Source organism: Gracilinanus agilis, chromosome 1 (genome assembly GCF_016433145.1).
Source record: "Gracilinanus agilis isolate LMUSP501 chromosome 1, AgileGrace, whole genome shotgun sequence".
In the NCBI taxonomy this organism is placed as follows: domain Eukaryota; kingdom Metazoa; phylum Chordata; class Mammalia; order Didelphimorphia; family Didelphidae; genus Gracilinanus; species Gracilinanus agilis.
In genome coordinates, this window is record NC_058130.1 from 520,537,057 (window position 1) to 520,558,239 (window position 21,183).

Here is a 21,183-nt window from a genome sequence, read left to right on the forward strand (position 1 = left end):
ATATATATATATATATATGTATATATATTAATATATATATATATTTGAATCCCTTACCTTTCATCTTAGAATCAATATTTTGTATTGGTTCCAAGGCAGAAGAGCAATAAGGGCTAAGTAATGGGGGTTAAGTGACTTGCCCAGGGTCACACAGCTGGGAAATGTCTGAGGCCAGATTTGAACCCAGGACCTCCTGTCTCTAGGACGGGCTCTCAATCCACTGAGTCACCTAGCTGATATATATATATATATATATATATACATATATATGTATATATGTATGTATTTTTTTAAAGCCACAATACAGTGAAGCCATAATAAGTAGACCACAATATAGTGAGGGACAACTGTATATGTGTGTGTGTGTGGTGTGTGTGTGTGTGTGTGTGTGTGTGTGTATATATATATATATATATATATATATATTTCCTAATAAGTGCTTCTCTTTCCCCAATGAAGTAGTTTTATTGAAAGGTCATATTCTAATAGATGAGAGTAGAATATTTCCTGAAACATATTCTAGAAGCTATTTAAAAGGTATGTACCCTTTAAGCAAATTGGTTCTGCTTTTGCTGAATTTCCAGAGAGTCTGCCATTTGAAGATAATGACTTCCAACTAGTATTTCACATAACCAGTAATTCCTGATTCTACTACATATGTGACCACATATGTGACCATTCTCCCAGCTTTTGTTTCTCCAACATGATCTTCCATTCAATGTCTAGCTCATAGGAGTAGAGGCTGGGAGCTACAAGAAATGTCAGAGGCCATTTAGCCCAGCCTTCTCATTTTACAGATAAGGAGACTGAGATTCTTAGAGGTTAAGTTACTAGCATACTTTTAAGCAAGTAAAAAGAGGAGTTTTCAAACATGGGCCCTCTGACTTCTGAATCAATGCTTTCTTTTTACTGTACTAGTGTCTGCTTCTTCTAACAAAAGCAGCCCTTTTAGCTGAATTCACATAGTAGCATTCTCTTGTCTTTAAAGCCTAACCTCTCTAAATCTTTAATTAGAATGATGAGCTAGGTTAACCACCAACATGGACCCATTTCCCATGTCAACACATACAGAATCTTATGCCTGAGGGCACACTTTACCTCACTTCAGGCTAAATGACTAATTAGAAGATTTCTGACAATCTTAGATGATCTGCACAATCCCACTCAGGTCCTAAAGAGATCTAATGGGGAGCTATAGGAATGCTTTATAGATTCCTGACAAAATGGTGATATTCCTTGTAGGAAGTTCTCAGAACACCATGAATACAGAACAGAAAGGAATATCAGAGACTCTCTGGTTCAATGCTCTCCTTCTACTCATGAGGAAAGCAGGAGCAAGGAGATTATATGATTTCAAAATGACACACAAATGATATGATTCAATGGCCAGAATTGAGCCCAGTTCCCAAGAGTCAGTGCTCTGGAGGACAAGGCTGTCTTTACCCCTCACATGTGTTTGAGGACATCAAGTTTTGTGTTTCCCACATTTGAACCTGGAGATATGATAAGGATCCTTCTGATGATAGAGAAAAAGGAGACTGTCAAAAAGGAACATGTCCTGGGTTCAGAGAGTGACACAAGTGACATGGCGAAAGAGAACAGTCTAAATATGAAGAAAAAGAAAATAAATGGGGAAAAATAAATAGAAAGAAAAAAGAGTGGCAAATGCCATAGAAAACATCATTCTATTTTTCTACTCTCTAAGTAGGGAGGAAGGATCAAAGCATTATAGTTTTATGCCCTCCATCAATACAATCCCAATTGCAATTAATATTGCAGAAAAAGATAGTTATGAGCTGTTTCTGCTCATGAAATCCGAAGCCCTGGGTTCAAATTCTACCTGTCACAGTTACTACATTTGTGACTATTGTAATAGATATAGGCTTTAACAGTATAAAAGCAGATTTTTGCAAGTATATTAGACTATGGATATATTATATGCCTCTCTCAACTTCAGTTTCATTTTATGTTAAATAAAGAGATTTAACTAGTAACTTTCAAGATACATCCCAGGTCTAAGCCTATGATTCCTTGATCCCATGGTGTCTGAGGTCCCCACAACTGGTGAAAAGTAACTCATTAAGAGAGAAATAATATTTGATGAATGTAAAAAAATGAAGGAAATGTTCACAGAAAACAACTCCAAAGATGAACTTTGAAAACTAGCCATAAACTTAATTTTAGAGCATAACAATTAGAATATAGTAGGGCTGAAAAAATTAAGAAAGATACCTTTGTAGAATGGAGCTTTGGGAAGGGCATTAGGCAAATACCACATCTTTGTCTGAACATAAAAAAGCATTCTTCAGTAACATACCAGTTGATGCAATTTTTCTTTCATTAAGAAAAAAATTAGAGCAAGCTTACCACTTCTTCATGTCTGCATTTTCTCACATTAATTCCATTAATCTGCAATGAAAATAAAGTTGTCTTGCTTTGCATTTTGTAAAATGAGCTTATATTTTTCTTTCAAGGATAAACTATGAGGAAAGACATATCTACTATGTTAACATACCTGCAGAATGGCATCCCCTATGAAGAGCAGTCCTGAAAGTTCAGCTACAAATAGAGAAAAAAACAAATTATTTATGCATATTTTTCCGACTAAATCAAAGTTTTGAGAGTATAAATATATATATATCTACTGCTAGAAAACAAATGAAAAAATCAAGAGTTAATTCAGAGTTAAGATAACCCAGACCTTTCATGTAATAAAGAAACTGAGGGACAAAAATGTAGTGTGACTTACAAGAGGTCATTATAGGCAGTAAGTGACAAAGCCGGGGTTCAAACCTAAGTTCTATCATTTCAACTCCATTATTCTTTCCATAGCACCACAAGGAATGTAAAAAACAATGGAGCCAAAATAATATTCATGAAATTGAGTTAAATTGTTCTAATGAAAATACCCATTTGGAAAATGTTTCTCCAAATATAAAATACACACATAGACTTTATGTGTATTTAGTTTCCTGAGGGTAGCTAGAAGGCACAGTGGATAGAATACTGAGCCTGGAGTCAAGAAGATGAGTCTTCTTGTGCTCAAATTAGGCCTCAGGATGTTTTTAGCTGTGGCACCTTTGGTAAGTCATGTAACTGTTTGCCTCAGTTTCCTCATCTGTAAAGTGATGAAAGTGGCAAAAAAGTATCTTTGCAAAAAAAAAACACCTTCAAATGGGGTCTTGAAGAATAATAAATATGTCTTCTACTTAAGTTCAACAGAGTACTATAATACACTCTACAAAGTCATTGCAATATAATTCTTAAGAGTATCTTCTCTAGGTAGATTTCAGACATTCATGTTTCTAATATACTAGGTAGAGAATTACCTTCAATATTTCTTTTTAGACATTATCTAATTTCCCTGATTTCAATCTAAGGCAATAAAATTGCTTCCAAAATATGTCTAAATATATATCTGAACTTTACTTGGAAAGAAACATATTAATTAGTCTTTTTAGTTAAGATGGCTAATTTAAGCTTGAAATCTATTTGAAATCAACACCCAAAATGGATCAGGCTTATTCCAATCACTGAAATTCTCCAAATGAAGCCTGAATAACCATATATTGGAGGACATTCCCATTCAGGCATTAGTCAGACATGATGACCTCTATATTCCCTTCTACTTCTGCGAGTACATGAATGTTTGTTTATTGAATAACATATTTGAAGGCTTTTGGAAACCATGAAGTGCTCCATTAATATAAATAAAACTTATGAGTCTTATGTAATGGGAAAAGTCTTGTGTTTGGAGTCAGAAGACATGGGCTCAAGTCTTGCTTCTGCCGCTTTTTCTCTATGAACTTATTCATTGGTGAGAGAAAAATAACTTTCACAATAAAGATGTCAGGTTCCTCACTCATGAAATGGAATCCTTGGACAAGTCGTCTTCAAATGTCTCCCTTTCAGGATCTAACATGAAAGGATTTTTAAAAAGTTGCTTTCATTGTCTGCTTTTTATGAAGCAATTTGTCTTTCATTAAGCTTTTGTAATATGTCTTTATTTTTCTCCAAATAAGTCTTAAAACATTGAAAGAGTGAGATTTGAAAATTTTAGCACTTTTCCATTTTCAGAGAAGTGGCAAAGTATAGGGTTTCTTTATAACTACTTGGTAAAGGGACAAGGGAAAACAAAAATCCAAATATAATGGAAAGAGGAGTGACCGGGATAAGGGGACAGAATTTCAGATTCTGTCTCATGATTACGACCTGTGTGACATTGGCAAGATCACTTAATCTTCCTGGACCTAGGTTTTCTCATCTGTGAAATAAGTGTCTGGATTAGATGGCCTCTGAGGTATCCTCCAATTCTGTATCTTTGCTCTCTTGCAGCTAACTGATATAGTAGAAAGAGTTTTGCAAATGGACTTAGGAAGGCCTGAGTTTGAATCTTGCCCCAAACCTTTAGTAGCTATGAAAAAAAACTAGACAAATCATTTACACTTTTTCCAGCCTCAGTTTCTTCATTTGTAGAATATGGATAATAACACAATAACACATACTTAACAAGATGTTTAAGATCAAATGAGATAATATATGAAGTCCTTTGCAAAACTTAAAATGCCATATCAATTTTAGCTATTATTATAATTTTCTCCCCCAGTGGTTTGCTGGTTGCCATTTCTTTCATTATACCATCTCCAGCAGGTCCTCATTTAGAAAAATATGTTACTTGAGAACAAGAACCATCTATTATTTATATAGTTTTAGTTTATCTGGATAAGAGCTAGAAAGGGAAAGAGGGTGGCAAAAACGCCTAATATAGGGTGATGCTTGGAGAGAAGAAATAATGGGCTTTTTTCTTGGGTTGTCAGAGAAATATGAAATGGTACTTGATATTTTGATTATCAAGGTTTAAGGTGTAAAGGTGTAAAGGGCTTTGTTTAAGGTGTAAAGGGCTTTGTTAAAATTGGTTAAAGAGATCTAAATAAATACTGTAATTTAGGGGAAAGGAAAAAGTACTGGGAGAAGCTAGGTGGCTCAGTGGATAGAGAGCTAGGCATAGAGACAGGAGGTCTTGGGATCAAATGTGATTCCAGACACTTCCCAGCTGTGTGAACCTGGGCAAGACATTTAACCCCCATTGCCTAGCCCTCACTCCTCTTTTGACTTAGAACCAATACATATAGTATTAATTCTAACATGGAAGGTAAGGGTTTTAAAAAAAGAATTTATATTTATGATATTATTTATAAATTTTATGACATTTACTACTAAAAGATGATGTATTTAAGTGTTATTATTATTACTTTTGTCAGACCATAAGAGATTTTTAGAAAATAGAGTTATAGAATGCTAAGTCAACACATACCTCTTTGTTCTTTGGAAATTTTTGAAATGACAACTGGAATGTTATGTTCTGCTCCTCCCTAAAAATAATTAAAAATAATTTAATCAATTGTTTAAAAGTTTAAAATACATTTATAGCTAAGAAAATTAGCAATTATTTTCCAAAACCATTTAGCATGTTTTCAGTGAGTGGAATGGGGAACAAAGCAACAACAAAATATGTCCTCTCTCATGAATATAAATTAATAAAATTGTTTTCAAATATCATAAAGTATCAAATAGCATGCTAAGTGGACATAGTACATATTTTGAGACAATAGATATAAATTTATTTTTAAATGTTGCCTATGTCACTTGCTCTTAATTGTTAATTGCTTATAAAGGTGCATTAATTCACTTAAAAATTATAAGATTATTGTATTCAGTTTTGACTGAATTATATTATCTTAAAATCTTTCATAGTTCATATGAGTTTCATTACTAATTACTTCAACATTTCCATATGTCTGCATACACTGTCAAAATCATATAAAAATAAATTAGATGTTTTAAAAATAAAACAGCAAAAGAGATATAGTTAACAAATTAAAAGTAAAAAAAATTGAAAGCTATTTTTACATTTTTTTTCACTGAACTTCTGCTGGCTTGTTATGATTACTATGTTGAAAACAAAGTCTGACCAAAATAGATCAAACTAAGTAATAGTGAAAATCAAGTTAATTATGAAAAACAGTTGAACCATTTAATCAAGTAATGCTGAGGTTCATTATTTAAACAATTGGATTTTCCTGTCTTCAGAATTTGATAGCATGCTAAACACTCTTTTTTCCCTCAAAATAACAATGACAACAACAACAACAAAAAAAACAACCAAATACCCTTAAAACAAAACCTTTCTTCTTTAATAGAAGCAATAAAACAAACTCCTGGCAATATGTCCACATCTCACTTTATTAAGGTTTATGTATGAAACTCCCTATCATAAGCAGGAAAGAATTGCTGAAGAGTTCAGTTTCTTTTATTAAAACCCTTAAGAATTCTGTATTGGATGCATAGGAAATTTTGACATTAGACTTTCCCTTTGCACAAATTCTTTCCTCAGGGTACACAGGTGCTTCACACATTATTTTTATAACTGAATTGAAATTTAGAATGTTACAAGGATATTTTATACAATTCTGCCTAAGTATCCTGAAAGCAGCACCCTGGGACATCAAGCATATGTTCAGAAGGAAATTTTGACAATGGGTTATTCCTCCTTTCTGATATGCTGATAACGATATTTTCTAAAAATAACTAAAGAGATTCATCACTACAATTTACTTTCCACTGAACTCCAATAATCCATGACAATAAGTGCCTGATTTTTCCTTTGCTGCTATTTCTTATATAAATTCAGGTAGTCACTAACTTACTCATTGGTTGATTTGTAATTTGGGGTTTTTAATCTAAGAAGTCACTTTACCCATAGAAACAATATAAAAAGTATATATGTATGTAGGTGTGTAGGTGATGGTGTATGTATGTGTGTGTGTATTACTGTGTAACTGTATGTATTACTATGAATAATGTGAAGTGGTCACATCTATGCTGCATATTTTATATTGGACTGGAATCAATTACTATATGCTGCATAATCATGACTTTGAAAAGTGTGAATTTTAATTCATTCATGGGTATTTTTTGCAGAAATTAGCACCTAGTTGTAATTTTTATTTCCAAACTCTTTTTAAAAATTATTTCTCAGAAATCAAAACTATAAATAATCACATGAAAAAGGGTTCTAATTCCCTCCTTATTAGAGAAATGCAAATCAAAACATCTCTGTGGTGCCACCTCACACCTAGCAGATTGGCCAATATGAGAGTAAATGAAAATAATAAATATTGAGGTCATGTGGCAAAAGTGGGACACTAATACATTGTTGGTGGAGCTGTGAATTGATCCAACCACACTGAAAGACAATTATGCCCAGAGGGCTTTAAAAGATTGCATGCTCTTTGATCTAGCTATACAACTACTGGGTTTGTACCCCAAAGAGATTTTTAAAAATGTTTGTACAAAAATGTTTATAGTTGTGTTTTTTATGGTGATAAAAAAACAAGGGGGTATTCCTCAATTGGGGAATGTGGTATATAATGGTGATGGAATACTATTGTGCTATAAGGAATGATGAACTACTTGATTTCTATATGAACTGGAAAGACCTCCATGAACTGATACTGAGTGAAAGGAGAAGAACCAAGAGAACATTGTACACAGAAAGTGAAACATTGTGGAACAGTCAAACATAAAAGACTGCTACTAATAGCAATGCAATGATTAAAAACAATCCCATGGAACTCATGAAAAAGAATGCTCTCCACAGCTAGAGAAAGAACTATGGAAGTAGAAGCAGAGAAGAAAAACATATGATTTATCACTTGATTATATGGGTGTATAATTTGGGATTATGGTTTTTAAAAGATTTCTCTATTACAAATATGAATATGTAAATAGTTTTTTTTAACCCTTGTACTTCGGTGTATTTTCTCATAGGTGGAAGATTGGTAAGGGTGGGCAATGGGGGTCAAGTGACTTGCCCAGGGTCACACAGCTGGGAAGTGGCTGAGGCCGGGTTTGAACCTAGGACCTCCTGTCTCTAGGCCTGACTCTCACTCCACTGAGCTACCCAGCTGCCCCCATGTAAATAGTTTTTGAGTAATAAGACATGTATAAACCAGTGCAATTACTTGTCAGCTCCAGGAGCAGGGTGAGAAGAAGGGAGGAAGAGAACATGAATTATGTAACCATGAAAAAATATTCTAAAAAATAAATAAAATAATGTGGAAAAGAATAAAAATAAAAATAAGTAAAAATAAAATTTTACCCATTCTTTAAAGCTCTCACTTTCCATGCCACTAGTGTCCTCATGTCATTCAAAGCACCTCATTGAGAGTATACTACATGTGTATATCACCTCTCAAAGTGCTTCATGCACAAAAATCATCTACCTATCCTAATCAACTAAATCTCACTCTAGGTAGAGTGATATAGTGGGTAGACTTGGAATCAAAAAGCAAGCAAAGAGCCCCACATTACTTAGTAATTTATTACTTAGTAACCAGATGACCCTGGGTGATGAATTTTTCCATTTTGCCTCATTTTATCCATCTCTAAAATGAAAATAATACCCACTTATCTGAGTTATGAGAAAACTGTTTTTAAAGCACTTTCTAATGTCAAGTATAGCCATCATTCCTTCAGCAGAATTTGTATCCTATTTATATTGATGTTAAGAGGAAAACTGTTAGCTGGAACTAATTTATATAGTTTGGTGAATGACTGATCCCACACCAAAAGAACCAACAGTTATATTAATAGGCATTCATCTTCTTACTGAAGGGTAGTTTATATGGCTACAAAATACTGTGTGTGTACGTGTGTGTGTGTGTGTGTGTGTGTGTGTGTGTGTGTGTGTGTGTACTTGCTTTCTGGTTCATAAGTTGATGCTGCCAAGAAAAAAAAAAGATCACTCAATATTCAACCTGGTAATTGTAGGAAATAAGGTAAGGGATATAGTATATTTCAGGGATTAGCCTTAAGAAGAAAAGAAGGGAATTTGGATAGGAGTACTGGGAGAGGATTCTGAGAAGGAGAGAAGGATTGTGGGAGTTTTGAACTGTCAATGGCCATTGTTCTTTGCCTGTTTTCCACTGAGCTGGAGGAAAGACATTTTGCTCTGAGAGATTTTCTCTATGTAGTCATAATTTCATGGAGAGATTATTGATTCCCTGGTTGAGAATCTGCTTTGGAGAAAACTGTTTTCCCTGAGTTACAGAGATCACCTGCAGTGATCTATCTGCCAGAAATCCTCTTGGGCCAAGGTAATCCCAACATTGTCATCTGGGACTTTAGGTTATATAGTGCAGCCAACCCCAGGCTTTAGGTGAGGGCTGAATTCACCTGTGAGTCCTTTCTTTTTTCCCTCTTTTTGTTAATCCATAGAAATTAGAGTAGTTTAGAGTCAGATTTTTTTTTGGGGGGGAGGTGTTAGATAAGAGAAGAGAGTTATAAGAAGGGATAGAGAAGACCAGAAGACAGATCAGTGGGGATGTCACAGTTTGGAGGGAGGAGATATAGCTGCATATATTTAGGATTGTATTTATTATTTTGTCCAACATTAATAAACCTGATTTTACTCTTTTAAGGTTTGTGCTTCACTGGCCCTGGGGAAGTTCCTAGGTGGGTTATATATTCTCACATCCCTCTTGGAAGGTTACCTATTTCAGTTACCTATTTCAGTTGGCTGAGCCAGGTAGACTAGAGCCAAAGATTTTTTGAAGTTTTGGGGAAAACTGCCACCTACAGTCCCTTAGAATTCTGAGAGCTTCTTCTGACAGAGCAGTAGAATCTTGCTGCTGGCAGGAGGACTGGGCTCTGACTGGCAGGTAGCCATCTTGAATAGACTTCTGTGGTCCAGGCACCAAGGAAACATTCTACTGGAACTTACCACTGTATAGTTGGGTTGAAGGGAGTACAGGAAAGTACCATTTGCTAGTTTTTTCTATCAGCTTAATTCTAACAGCTGCTATGTGATCTAAGTACATTATACAGTGGGAGTAAATAGTAGCTTTACTGTTAATTGCTCTACAATAGTAGAACAACTGCTGGTATTTCAAATACTTATTACAACAACATTAAAATGTTTTTGGGATATGATTTCTCCCTAATTCCTCATACTTTTGTAGCAATCATACCTGATTTGTTTTATAATTGGCAGAGACTTGAAATATTGCTTCCTTATACCGAGGCAACTATAAGAAGAGGGTAATCTTATATACCAACTAGAATTGTAATATGTTGTATTGTACATATAATGGTTAGAAGATTAAGTTGTATGGTACAAAGGTATAATATTTTTGGATTTATGACTTTTGGTATTGCTGAATTAAAGACTGTTGTGGTTACCTTACAAGTAAAATTGAATGAGATTAAAATTACTTGTGAATAATTAATGAAAATTAATGGTAAGGCTGAAGATCTAAAGAAGCAGGAACTAGTGAAGTTTGAAGGGGATGTTAGAACAACGATCTCCTACAAAGCTAGAACTAGAGGCTACAGCTTTAGAACAGAAGCCAGTTACACTGTGCCCATTCAATATTCAACCTGATAATTATCCTCTAAGCACTTACATGGGCTAATCCTTAGACAAGAGATAAAAAGATCATTGCTAGTTCTGTAATTGAAGTATATCTATCTTTATACTTTCTAAGAGAGCTTTCTCTATGTGTACTGATTAGAGGAACTTTAGGAAAAGAGCTTTAATAGAAGTTATCTCGACTAATAAAATACTGCTTACTGTCAAAGACTTCTTTTCCTTTGCCTTCTTGGCCTTCTCTTCCTCTGACTCCATGTATTTTTCTAAGATCATTAGATCACAAGAAAATAGATCTAAAGCTGGAAAGAACCTTAAAGATCATGTATTCCAACCCCTTAATTGATGTTTAGAAATATAATGTGATTTGTCAAAGATAAGATATATTGTAAGCTTCATTGCCTGGATTTGAACACAAGTTCTGCATTTTTCAGGGTAGAGGAAAAGAAAAACAGTAATCATTTATGTGTATATAAATGTATACATATATGTATATACATATATGATTCATAAATTAAAGAATATTTTTACTTTTGATATTGACTATGACTTTTTTAGGTGAATCTTATTTTTCCATTGAATTCCATTATAAATTAAAATGAAATATTTTGTAAGGGTATCCACTTTTAGAACTTAGTTTCAGTTACATACCCAAACTGTTGACCTGCTCATATTCATTCCAGAAATCAGTCACACTTTTGCATACCTAATATAAAATGTGATTTTTCCTATAACTTTATATAACACTAGTGATTGTCCTCTACTCATACAATTTATAGATGGATTATAGGAGCAGATCTTTAATGGAATCTCTATAATGACAGAAATTTCTGATTTCCAAAGATGCTACCATATAAATACATGGTAAAACTAAAACTACTTCAAGGTTAAAGACTAGGGCCCTGCAAAATAATAATGTTCCACTTAGCCATTTTTATATGCTTAGAATCCCATGAAAAGCATGAGGAAGTATATATATATATATATATATATATATACACATATATATATATAAACTTTCCCAAAACATTTTAGAAAAAATCTTTCCACATAATTACTCTCAATATTAATATTATACAAACTGCTAAAGAGAAAAGTTATCTTCTTCCACATTTTATATATAATATGAAGACTGTATAGATTACTTTAAGAGACTGAATTTATATCCCACCCCTCCCCAGTCCAGAATCATGGACAATTCTGAACTTATATGAATGAATTTTACAGTGGATTGGGGCAATATATGCATGCACCCATACATGTCAAGATAAAATATTTACTACATTGTGACTAAATGATAATAGCATTATTCCTTTGGATTACATAATTTTTCAAAGAAATTAGCATATGCGTACACACAGATAAATAGTTGTTGGGCAGCTCTACTACTTTAACCAAGGTGATATTGCTTCACTGTAGTTTCATGCACAAGTCCTAGGCTTTCTATATTTTCCTGCCACTATATCATTAATGTAATTGTCTATTTTTGTCATTGAAATTAATTAATTACTAATATTCATGCCTGGTTGTTTTGACTCACTTCCATCATTATAAATTGCCTTGATTACATGACATTAATACATTTCTTGGTGCTTGGTTATCATGACTATGACTGCAATAAAACTGTGTATTAATGATGCTACATATATGTGCTATTTTTCCCCTTTTTCTTATTAAACACAGCAATATATAGATACAGCATATAGTGGAACTAGTCTTTAGAAAAGATTACTTCAAGTAAAAGGAAAAAGTTTATTAAGTTAAATGAATAAATAGTGAAATAAATGAATGAATAAATTATTGCCTAAACCTCTGAATGGAAGAATAGCTATTCTAGGTAATCTGTCAATTTATCATCTCAATTATTAAGAAATAATTATTTTGCATCTGCTTTGAACATTATATTGTGAATGAGAGAAAATAATGAATTGGGTTCCAAGTCTTTGTCCAGAAAGAGGCAGTTTGATGTCTCATGGACAAAAATATAAATCCATGCTGAATATATCAATATTTCAGTAGAATAGTAATCCATCGAGCAGATCACAAGGGATTATTACTGAATCTTCATAGTTTCCTGTATATTAATCCATATTGTATAATTACCACATATTTCAGATTTTCCAGGACTGTCTTGAACAGAATGATAGAAGTAAAGAATCTTAGAGAAAATCTACCCCAGTTCCCATGAGATGTGTAAATTAAATACTGTTGACCTGAAAGGACTTAGCAGAAGGTCACATAGTGAGTTTTAAAAAAGGCAATACTCAAACCCAAGTCTTTAGACTCCAGTTTTTCTATCTGCTTTTCACTATACTATGTTGCCTTCAGAAGAAAAAATGAATGCACTTTCAGTGAGTGTCTATAGTAGGAACAACATCTATCAAACCATGTGTTCAGAATTAGTGTTGAAAAAGTTTAGTCACAATGGTACTTGCTCTATGCCTGAGTTGTCTGTTTTGTTGTCATTTCTTTAGTTTCTTAAATTTTAAGACAGTAAAAATATGGATTTTTTTCTCAGATATTTCTGGAGAGATTGATTGAGGATTGGGTAAGATGAAATTATTATGATGATAAAGGTATACAATATCAGTTCCTCCATAACTAAAGTTCCATCTAATTCTGATACAAGTAATCCACCCACTATTACCAATAGATTTCATGAGTAGCATCTTCATATCCCTTCCTTTACTATCTCTTTTTTCCCCCTCACTAGAAGCCTATTCTTGAAATCCCATGAAAAAATCCTGAAAGGAAGACATGTGATGTTGGGCTTCATTCAGACATATAGATGAAAGAAGGAAATTGAAACTATTTGAGGGGGTTTTCTGCATGTGAAGAAAAGGGATAAAAGAGAACCAGTTCTGGTATTAAAATAAACAAAAAATTGAGTGGACCTCTAAAGAATAAAGATGAAGGCATTTTTCCTTAAGAAAACTAACTTTTGGGGCAGCTGGGTAGCTCAGTGGATTGAGAGTCAGGCCTAGAGACGGGAGGTCCTAGGTTCAAAGCTGGCCTCAGACACTTCCCAGCTGTGTGACCCTGGACAAGTCACTTGCCCCCTATTGCCCACCCACCCTTACCACTCTTCCACCTATGAGCCAATACACAGAAGTTAAGGGCTTAAAAAAAAAGACTAACTTCTAACTTCCCCTAAATACCTATGATTATTAGAAATAATAATATGAGATTTTTAAATATTTGTGAAACCCTAGTAGTTTTATTTTTTAAAATAGTTTTTCTCTATTTCTGCAAATGGTGCTAATAGGAAAAACCTTAGAAAAATGTTAAAAAAAATCACTATCAGTTTTCTCCAGAAATAGAAGGCAGAAGTTGTAAGTGTGTGTTCTTTTGAATGAGAGGGGAAAAAATGAGAAAGGAGGAACCTGAATCAGGAACAATAAACCTTGATAGAAGAAAGAGATCAGAACTGTCCATGGAAGAAAAGGAAAGAATGTATGGGGAACTAGCTCAGACTGGAACAAGCTTCTTTTGGAAAACATATTGTCCAGTTTCAAACAACTGAGTTACAAATAAACTTTTAGAATATAGGCTATTTAAAAATTTCAGCCTGTATTAGATAAGGAATTTTTTTAATCTATAAGATAATTTTCTTTCAGTGTAAATGTTTAACTACTGTAATATAAGCCCACCTACACCCTCAAAAATGCATACCATACATTGTTAATAATATCAGTAACTAATCACCTGTATGACAATATTAGAAAAATGTTGGAATATGGCAGATTACTTTAAAAACACTAGAATGGATGTTGGACTTTATTTGAATTACATAGTGCAAATTTGTTAGTTTCTCTAGTGGTATTTTTACTTGTCCATCAGTGGACAATGTTGCATGTTTAGAATTGTCAAAAAAGTTAATATTTAAAGACTGTATAAAAATAACGTGATTCTTAGGACCCTCTGCATCCTTTGTTTTTGTCATTCTTCCTCCTTAGTTGCAATAGCAGAAGAGGGTCACAGAAGATAGGAGGCCTCTTTTTGGTTGCATTTTATCAAAAAGTGACATTATATCAAGTGGAAACCTACTGATGATATCTTTCTATTCTGCAATTATATGGACAAGTGCCAACCAGGAAAAACAGTTATGAGGAAATATTGATGTAAATGGGATAACAGAATGAACTTGACTAGGGTTTATATATTAATGGTACAAGTTGGTCCTTGATTAATCCCTTCAATATATTCATCATCAAGAGTTAAGAATTAGGTTTATGAAGATAATCGTAATAGAATATTAAATATTTTAAGAAATATTTCCATCTAAATTATATTTGCTTTCATTTCAATATTGGATGGAATTTTAAAATATCAAAATAAGATAAATTAATATAGGCAGAGAAATGTTAAGCCTCACACACAGAAATCCTATAAATTTTAGACTCATTTCCTAATTTTGCACATATTTCTCTATTTCTGACCATCTTTCTCTATCATTTGGTCTCTCTTTGTCCTTCTCTATCATTCTCAGTCTACCCCCTCTCTCTGTCTCTCTCTTATTTTTTCTCTTTCTTTCAAACACACCATAGACAAACATACACACAAACATATACAGAGCTGAATGATCTATTTAGTTACAATGAAATTATTTTATTGGAATGATCAAGGAAACAAATATTAGTATCTTGGGGCCTGAATGTGAATTCCTGACATTTTAGAGAGAGTCACAGAAATTCAGAAAAGTCAAGTGTTTTAGATAATAAAGCAATAGAGGAAAAGGAAGAAGGGGTCTTATTTAGATTATTATGAAAAAAATGGAGTGACAAGTCTAGTTTAAATATTCTTATGTCCTTCAACATTTTTTGTTAAATTTTAGACCTAATGATGAAGTGGTTTATTATCTTTTTCCTGCCTTCATTTAGATGCTCTTAATTTCTTTATTTGTATAAAAGTAATTATGGACATATTTTCTGTCCTCTACATTTCTATATAAATACTTCTAAATATATAAATATATACTTATCAATATATTATAAATATATCTAAATAATTTAAATATATACTTAATATATCCCTCTTCCACACAGTCATTTCTTACAATGAAAAATAAAAAAGAAAGAAAAGCAAAAGCATTTCAGGAAACCTAACTATCACATTAACAATTACTGATGGCATATGCATTCTTCCATATGCATTGTAACTTATCTATTCAAAGAAATAAGGTGTGACAAGATACAAGATGTATGATAGAAACTAGATGTTGAGGATGTGGATTCAAATTGGATTTCTGGCACTTAGAACTGTGTGAACATGAAGAATTCACTTGACCTTCTTGGGGTTCAGTTTCCTCCTCTGTAAAAATAAGGGAGTTAGAGTAGATAGTATATGAAGTCCCTTTTGGTCCTAAATCTATGATCCTATTAAAAGGTAATCAATCAGCAATCTCTTCTCCTTTAAGATTCTTTCTTTTCCAAATTTAACACCCAAACCAAAAACTGGTATTTGTTTTTGATCAGCCTCCAAAGAAGTCTCCTTCCTTTCTCAATAAGTTCAGTGATTATTTTTCATTCTCTATTTCTACCAAGTGACTTCAAAAAATATATTTCAATGTCCCTTCAAATACCCTTACCAATCAGTTCCTCAATCTATTTAACTTTTCTGACTTATTCTACTCCACTTCAATGACACAGAACAATTATTATACCTTTTCCTCAAAAGTGTTCGAGACTTATGATTATAAATTACTCATTGTACATCAATTCTTTGTCCTCTCTTTAACTTCTTATCTCTACACCACTTACTGCTTTTCCAGGCCTTCATCCATGTTCTCATTATAATCTCTTTCCTTTCTCAATCTCAACACCAAAGTCAACTTTGCTCAATACTCTATTCTTGATTCTCTTGTCCCTCTTTACAATAAATACTAGCATTTTACCAAAATCCAATCCTAGATTGCTCCTATCTTTCTTCCATCTACCACCTCTGTTCCTATTCATGTGCTGTTGAATGGACTGAAGGAAGTCATGCAACTTTCCTAAGTAGGCCATAAATTCATATTATCTAATCATATGTGATTAGGGTCCCATTGTAAATAATTCCTTTTTTCTTCACTAACTGAATTGATTCCATATCCCAATCATCACAATAGCCGTTCCAAGATACTCCTTTTACTTCAAAACTCCCATTCCATTTCTCCCCAAGTCTCCCAACTGAGGATTTTCCTAAGAAAATGGGAACTATTCAGGTTGAAATCTCTCTTCTTTTTGTCTCATATCATGATTACTTCACACTATTCTCTGAAATCTCTTCCTCTACTGTGATCTCCAGGGGAGAGAAGTTGTCCTTTATTTTGACATGGTCTACCCCTCTATATGTACTCTTGAACACATCCTTCCTATATTTTCTGATTGGTTCCTCTATAATCATCTTCTCAAATCTTCAGTATTCCTCCATCCAGTCACTTCCTGCTGCCTAGAAACACATCCAACTCTCATCTTCACACAACTTTAACTATATCCTAAGACCCTCATTAGCTACCATGTTCTATCTCTACTCCTTTCTCAGCTAAATTCCTTGAAAAATGGTATCTTTTCCTACTCTCTTTTAAAGTTTTCATCTTTCCCAACCTTTTGGAAGCATTGGCACTGTTCATCCAACACCTTGGCTTCCTAAAATCCCTCTTTTTTTTTTCCTGGGTTCTCATGACAATGTTTCCTTTTGGATGTTCTCTCTGAGCAATCCATCTCAGTTCCCTTTGGCATATTATTATGCAGTTTATATCCACAATCTGTGTATGTTCCTCCAAACTTGGTCTTGGTGTGTTTTTTCTTCCTCTTTAATATGCCACTTAGTGACCTTATCACCTTACATGGGCTCAATGATTACATTTATTCAAATGACTTTCCATAACTATAGATCCAGCCATATTCCCTCTTTTGAATTAAAAGCCTGCATAATCATTTCAAACTGGATATTTTGTACACATCTCAAGCATTTCTAAAACAACTTTTTTTTCTTTTCCTTTCAAGCCTACAACTTTCCCAAGCTTCTCTCTTACTGCTAAGAATACTAATGTACTTCCAATCACATTGACTCACAACAGCAGCATCTTCTTAAACTCCTCACTTATAATTAACTGAAGACCCCAAAATTTTGCAAAATTTAATTATTTCTACATCATCATGTATGCTTTTTTAGCATACATACACACCATTTTATCTATCACTTTCCTCATCTATTTCCTTGGTTCAGGCCCTTATTACCTCCCACCACAACTATTGCAATATCTTTCTAATGAGTTTCACTGTGTCTAATCTCTCTTTTATATAGTTGATGAAATGACTTTCCTAAAACACAGGTCTGATCATTTCATTCCCTTCTCCCTGCCACTCAATAAATTCTATGGTCTCCCTAATAACTATAAGATGAAATATAAATTTCTCTGTTCTGTATTTGTCTTCATGAACCATCTTCATCCTACCTTTCCTTCTGCCTGACACATTACTTGCCTCATATGTCTATAAGTCTGTACATGTCCTTGAAAGTTAGCTGACTCATCTTTGGATTAAAAGTTCAGTGGCATAGTATAGTTCATTGTAGTGCCTAAGGAAATAGTGACATATTCAGGGTAACTCAAAGAAAATTTAATTTGGTTGTCATACATTTAATAAAACTAAGATGAACCCAAGACCCAAATGGGCTTTGTATGCCCAATTTGAGGTATCAAAATAACCTTATAATATGCATTTTTTGCTAGTCGCTGAATAATCTGCATATAAACTAGCATTTTAAAAACAGAAGTCATCAATAAGGGCTACTTCCTTGACCAAATTAAATAATAATTATTTACCGGAATATAAGGTGAGATTGAAAGATATCTAGGGGAGGGGATTGTTACTGTTTCATTTTTAACAATTGTTCAGTCTCAATATTAAATAAAAGAAAAAACACAAGGACAGGATTTAAATATATTAAAAATGATCACTTGTTCCCCCCAAAATACTTTAATATCTTCAAATACTTGATCCAGAATCATACATCATACCTGCTTTTAAGAAAATATCTCATATTTGCTTGACTTGAAGTCATTAAAATGTGAGTCTAAGATATGCTTCTGATAGATTTTTTTTCCTTCATGACCTTTGAGAGTCTCAAATTTCTATAACATTTTATTCCTTATTTATAAAGTGGGAATAATAATATGTCTATTGCAACTAATTTATTATCGTTATAAGGCTCAAATTAGGTAATATATGCAAAATGTCCTGAAAATATAAAAGAACTACTTAAAGTATAATAATAATAAAGGTATATTTTGGAAAGAACAATGGCTTTATAATCAAAGGACATGAATTCTAATCTCACATGTAATGCTAATTATGTGTGAGAATTTTGATAAGTTACTCAACCTTTTCAGAGTTCTCTTTCCTTCCTACAAAAATGAGAGATGTGGACTATATGGCTTCACAGTCCTTTTCATCTCCAAATCCATGAAATATGTGTTACATACAAGCTTCGGGATTGAGATGGTACATATAAGTAGGTATGACTTGTGCTTGTCAAAGAAAATACTAAGCATGATAGTATGTAATTGAAAAAGGGACATGAATGGCTAACACAGTAAGGATAAAGACAGTGGTAGAGATGATTGAGATAAGCAAGCAGGAACTTTTGAATAGCAAATGGAAACTTCAAAGTTATAGACATTTAAGTATTACCAACTACACAGACATACACAATCTCCCGTAACTTCTAGTGCTTATAACCAAAGAGATTCCTGAAAGCAGGTTCTTCTTTCTAAGATCAGTTCCTCTCCTTGGCTGAGATGCAATGTTATGTCTTGCTCCTAGTCAAAGAGCTCCTTTACTATTGTATATTTTTGGTCTATTTGAATCTGTATTCTAATCATGAGTTCCCTAGATTTTTAATTTTCAATTGATTACTTTCTGTTTATGTCTGTTATTCAAAATATGATATTGGAGGAATGCTTCACAGTATTTCTTCAACATACAATTTGAAAGAGGTAGTGAAAAATACTTTTGCACAAGCTATATATCCTAATACACATGGAGGAGAAATCAGTATGTTCCTGTTCAGTGTAGCCAATTGATTTTAAACACAGAATTTCATGTAGTAGTTATTGACGCTTCAGCTATGGAACAATACAAGAAATGCAACCGAAAGATTGTGTGTGTGTTTCTGTGTGTGTGTGTGTGTGCGTGTGTATGTGTATGTTAGCAAGACAGAGAAGAGAAAGGGGAAGAGAATGAAGAAGAGAAAGGGGGAAGAAGAAATGGGAGAGGAATAGAAATGTTTCATAGGTTATATAGGGAATGTGAGGATTCTGATTTTCTACCATGAATCTAGAGTGAGGGGTCAGACTTCTCAATCATGACACAAACACTATTATTTTTTATTAGATGCCCAAGTCATGTGACTTAAATACTTATTTTTAATTGAGCTATTAAAAATAATGAACTATAAATCTTTGCTGTTAAAATGATCAGTACATTCTTTTAAAAACAAATAAAAGGCCTCCATTTACTCCAATATTGTTTCATTTAACACCCAACTCTTCACAATAATAGTTATGCTGACCTTCTATAAGCCCTGTATTAAATGAGGCACCCTAAATTAAAAAAAAGAATAATATTTCCAAGTCATATGTACACTTAACTAAGGAAAGTGGGAAGAACATCAGGTTACCTACAATTACTCTTACAAAATAAGGCAATCATTTTCACATAATTTTTTTTTTCATGACTCAAACTCAGGTTGAATATTCTTTTCATATACTGCCTAAGTTCCCTCCCCACAACCTTCTTAAATGGAATTTAACATGTCAGGGCAATTTAACTCTAAGTCCTTGTTGAATAAAAAGGATTTTCTTTTCCTTAGTTTTACTTAATTCTTAAGAAAACCTGAGCAGAATGTAATAATTTATTTCTCATGAATAGAGGACATCTGCTATTTCAAAAGTCAAAGTCAACGCATAAAGTAATTTTAAAAAATCCATCTATAAGTTTTATCATAGGTAACACAAAACAAATACACATTGACCTTCTTTGTGAGTCACTTTTATAAGGTCACCTAAAAACAAATAATTTTATAAATAGTAGTTTCATTTTACATGCAGACTTTAAATCTTTCTTCCCCATGCTTTGAGATATGTCCTTAATTTTACTCAGTGCTGTCATAATCTGAAGATGGCTATACTGAATGAGAAGGCAGGACACTAATATCTATTTGTGTACAGCTAAAAGATTAAAATCAGGTGTGATGGTTATTGTTCCCTCCCTCTTCAAATTATATATTTATCTGTTTACATTAGGCAAGTCCCCAGGATAATATAAATTACATGAAGGTAGGGGTTGTTTGTAGTTTAATCAGCCTTTCAATAAGGAAGGGTCTTAAGAAATTTCTTCTTTCCTTTATTTTCTTCATTTTCCTTTCTTCTCTTATTTCTTTCACTTCCTTTCTTTCATTTTTTTCTCTCCCTTCCCTCTTTTCCTTCTTTTCCCCCTTCTCTTACACTTTGTTCTTTCTTCGTTTCCTTCCTTCTTTACATCCTTCCTTCTTTTCTTTATTTCTGAATTGCATAGGATGCAAAGTATCTGACTTTGGTAACTTAAATACATATTAATGGTATTACTTTTTTCTGAAGAAAAGGAGACCCATAAACTACAGTTTGGTCATATCTTTACTAAATCAATATCAGAGAAACAATAGTACCTTCAGTTTTATTAATGAATGGAAATGAATGAATAAATGAGGTAATCTGATCAAATGAGATATTT

The 21,183-nt window shown here is 33.1% G+C and overlaps 1 protein-coding gene across 1 annotated transcript in view; it reads right to left on the reverse strand.

Annotated features, from left to right (window-relative positions):
* Positions 1 to 21,183, reverse strand: part of SNTG1 (syntrophin gamma 1) — a 504,168-nt gene that overhangs the window by 456,775 nt on the left and 26,210 nt on the right. The window contains exons 4-6 of the mRNA XM_044682770.1: positions 5,315 to 5,372; positions 2,516 to 2,559; positions 2,368 to 2,409 (exon numbers count right to left, since the gene is read on the reverse strand). Coding sequence (XP_044538705.1) covers positions 2,368 to 2,409; positions 2,516 to 2,559; positions 5,315 to 5,372 — 144 coding nt within the window. The remainder of the gene's footprint in view (positions 1 to 2,367; positions 2,410 to 2,515; positions 2,560 to 5,314; positions 5,373 to 21,183) is intronic.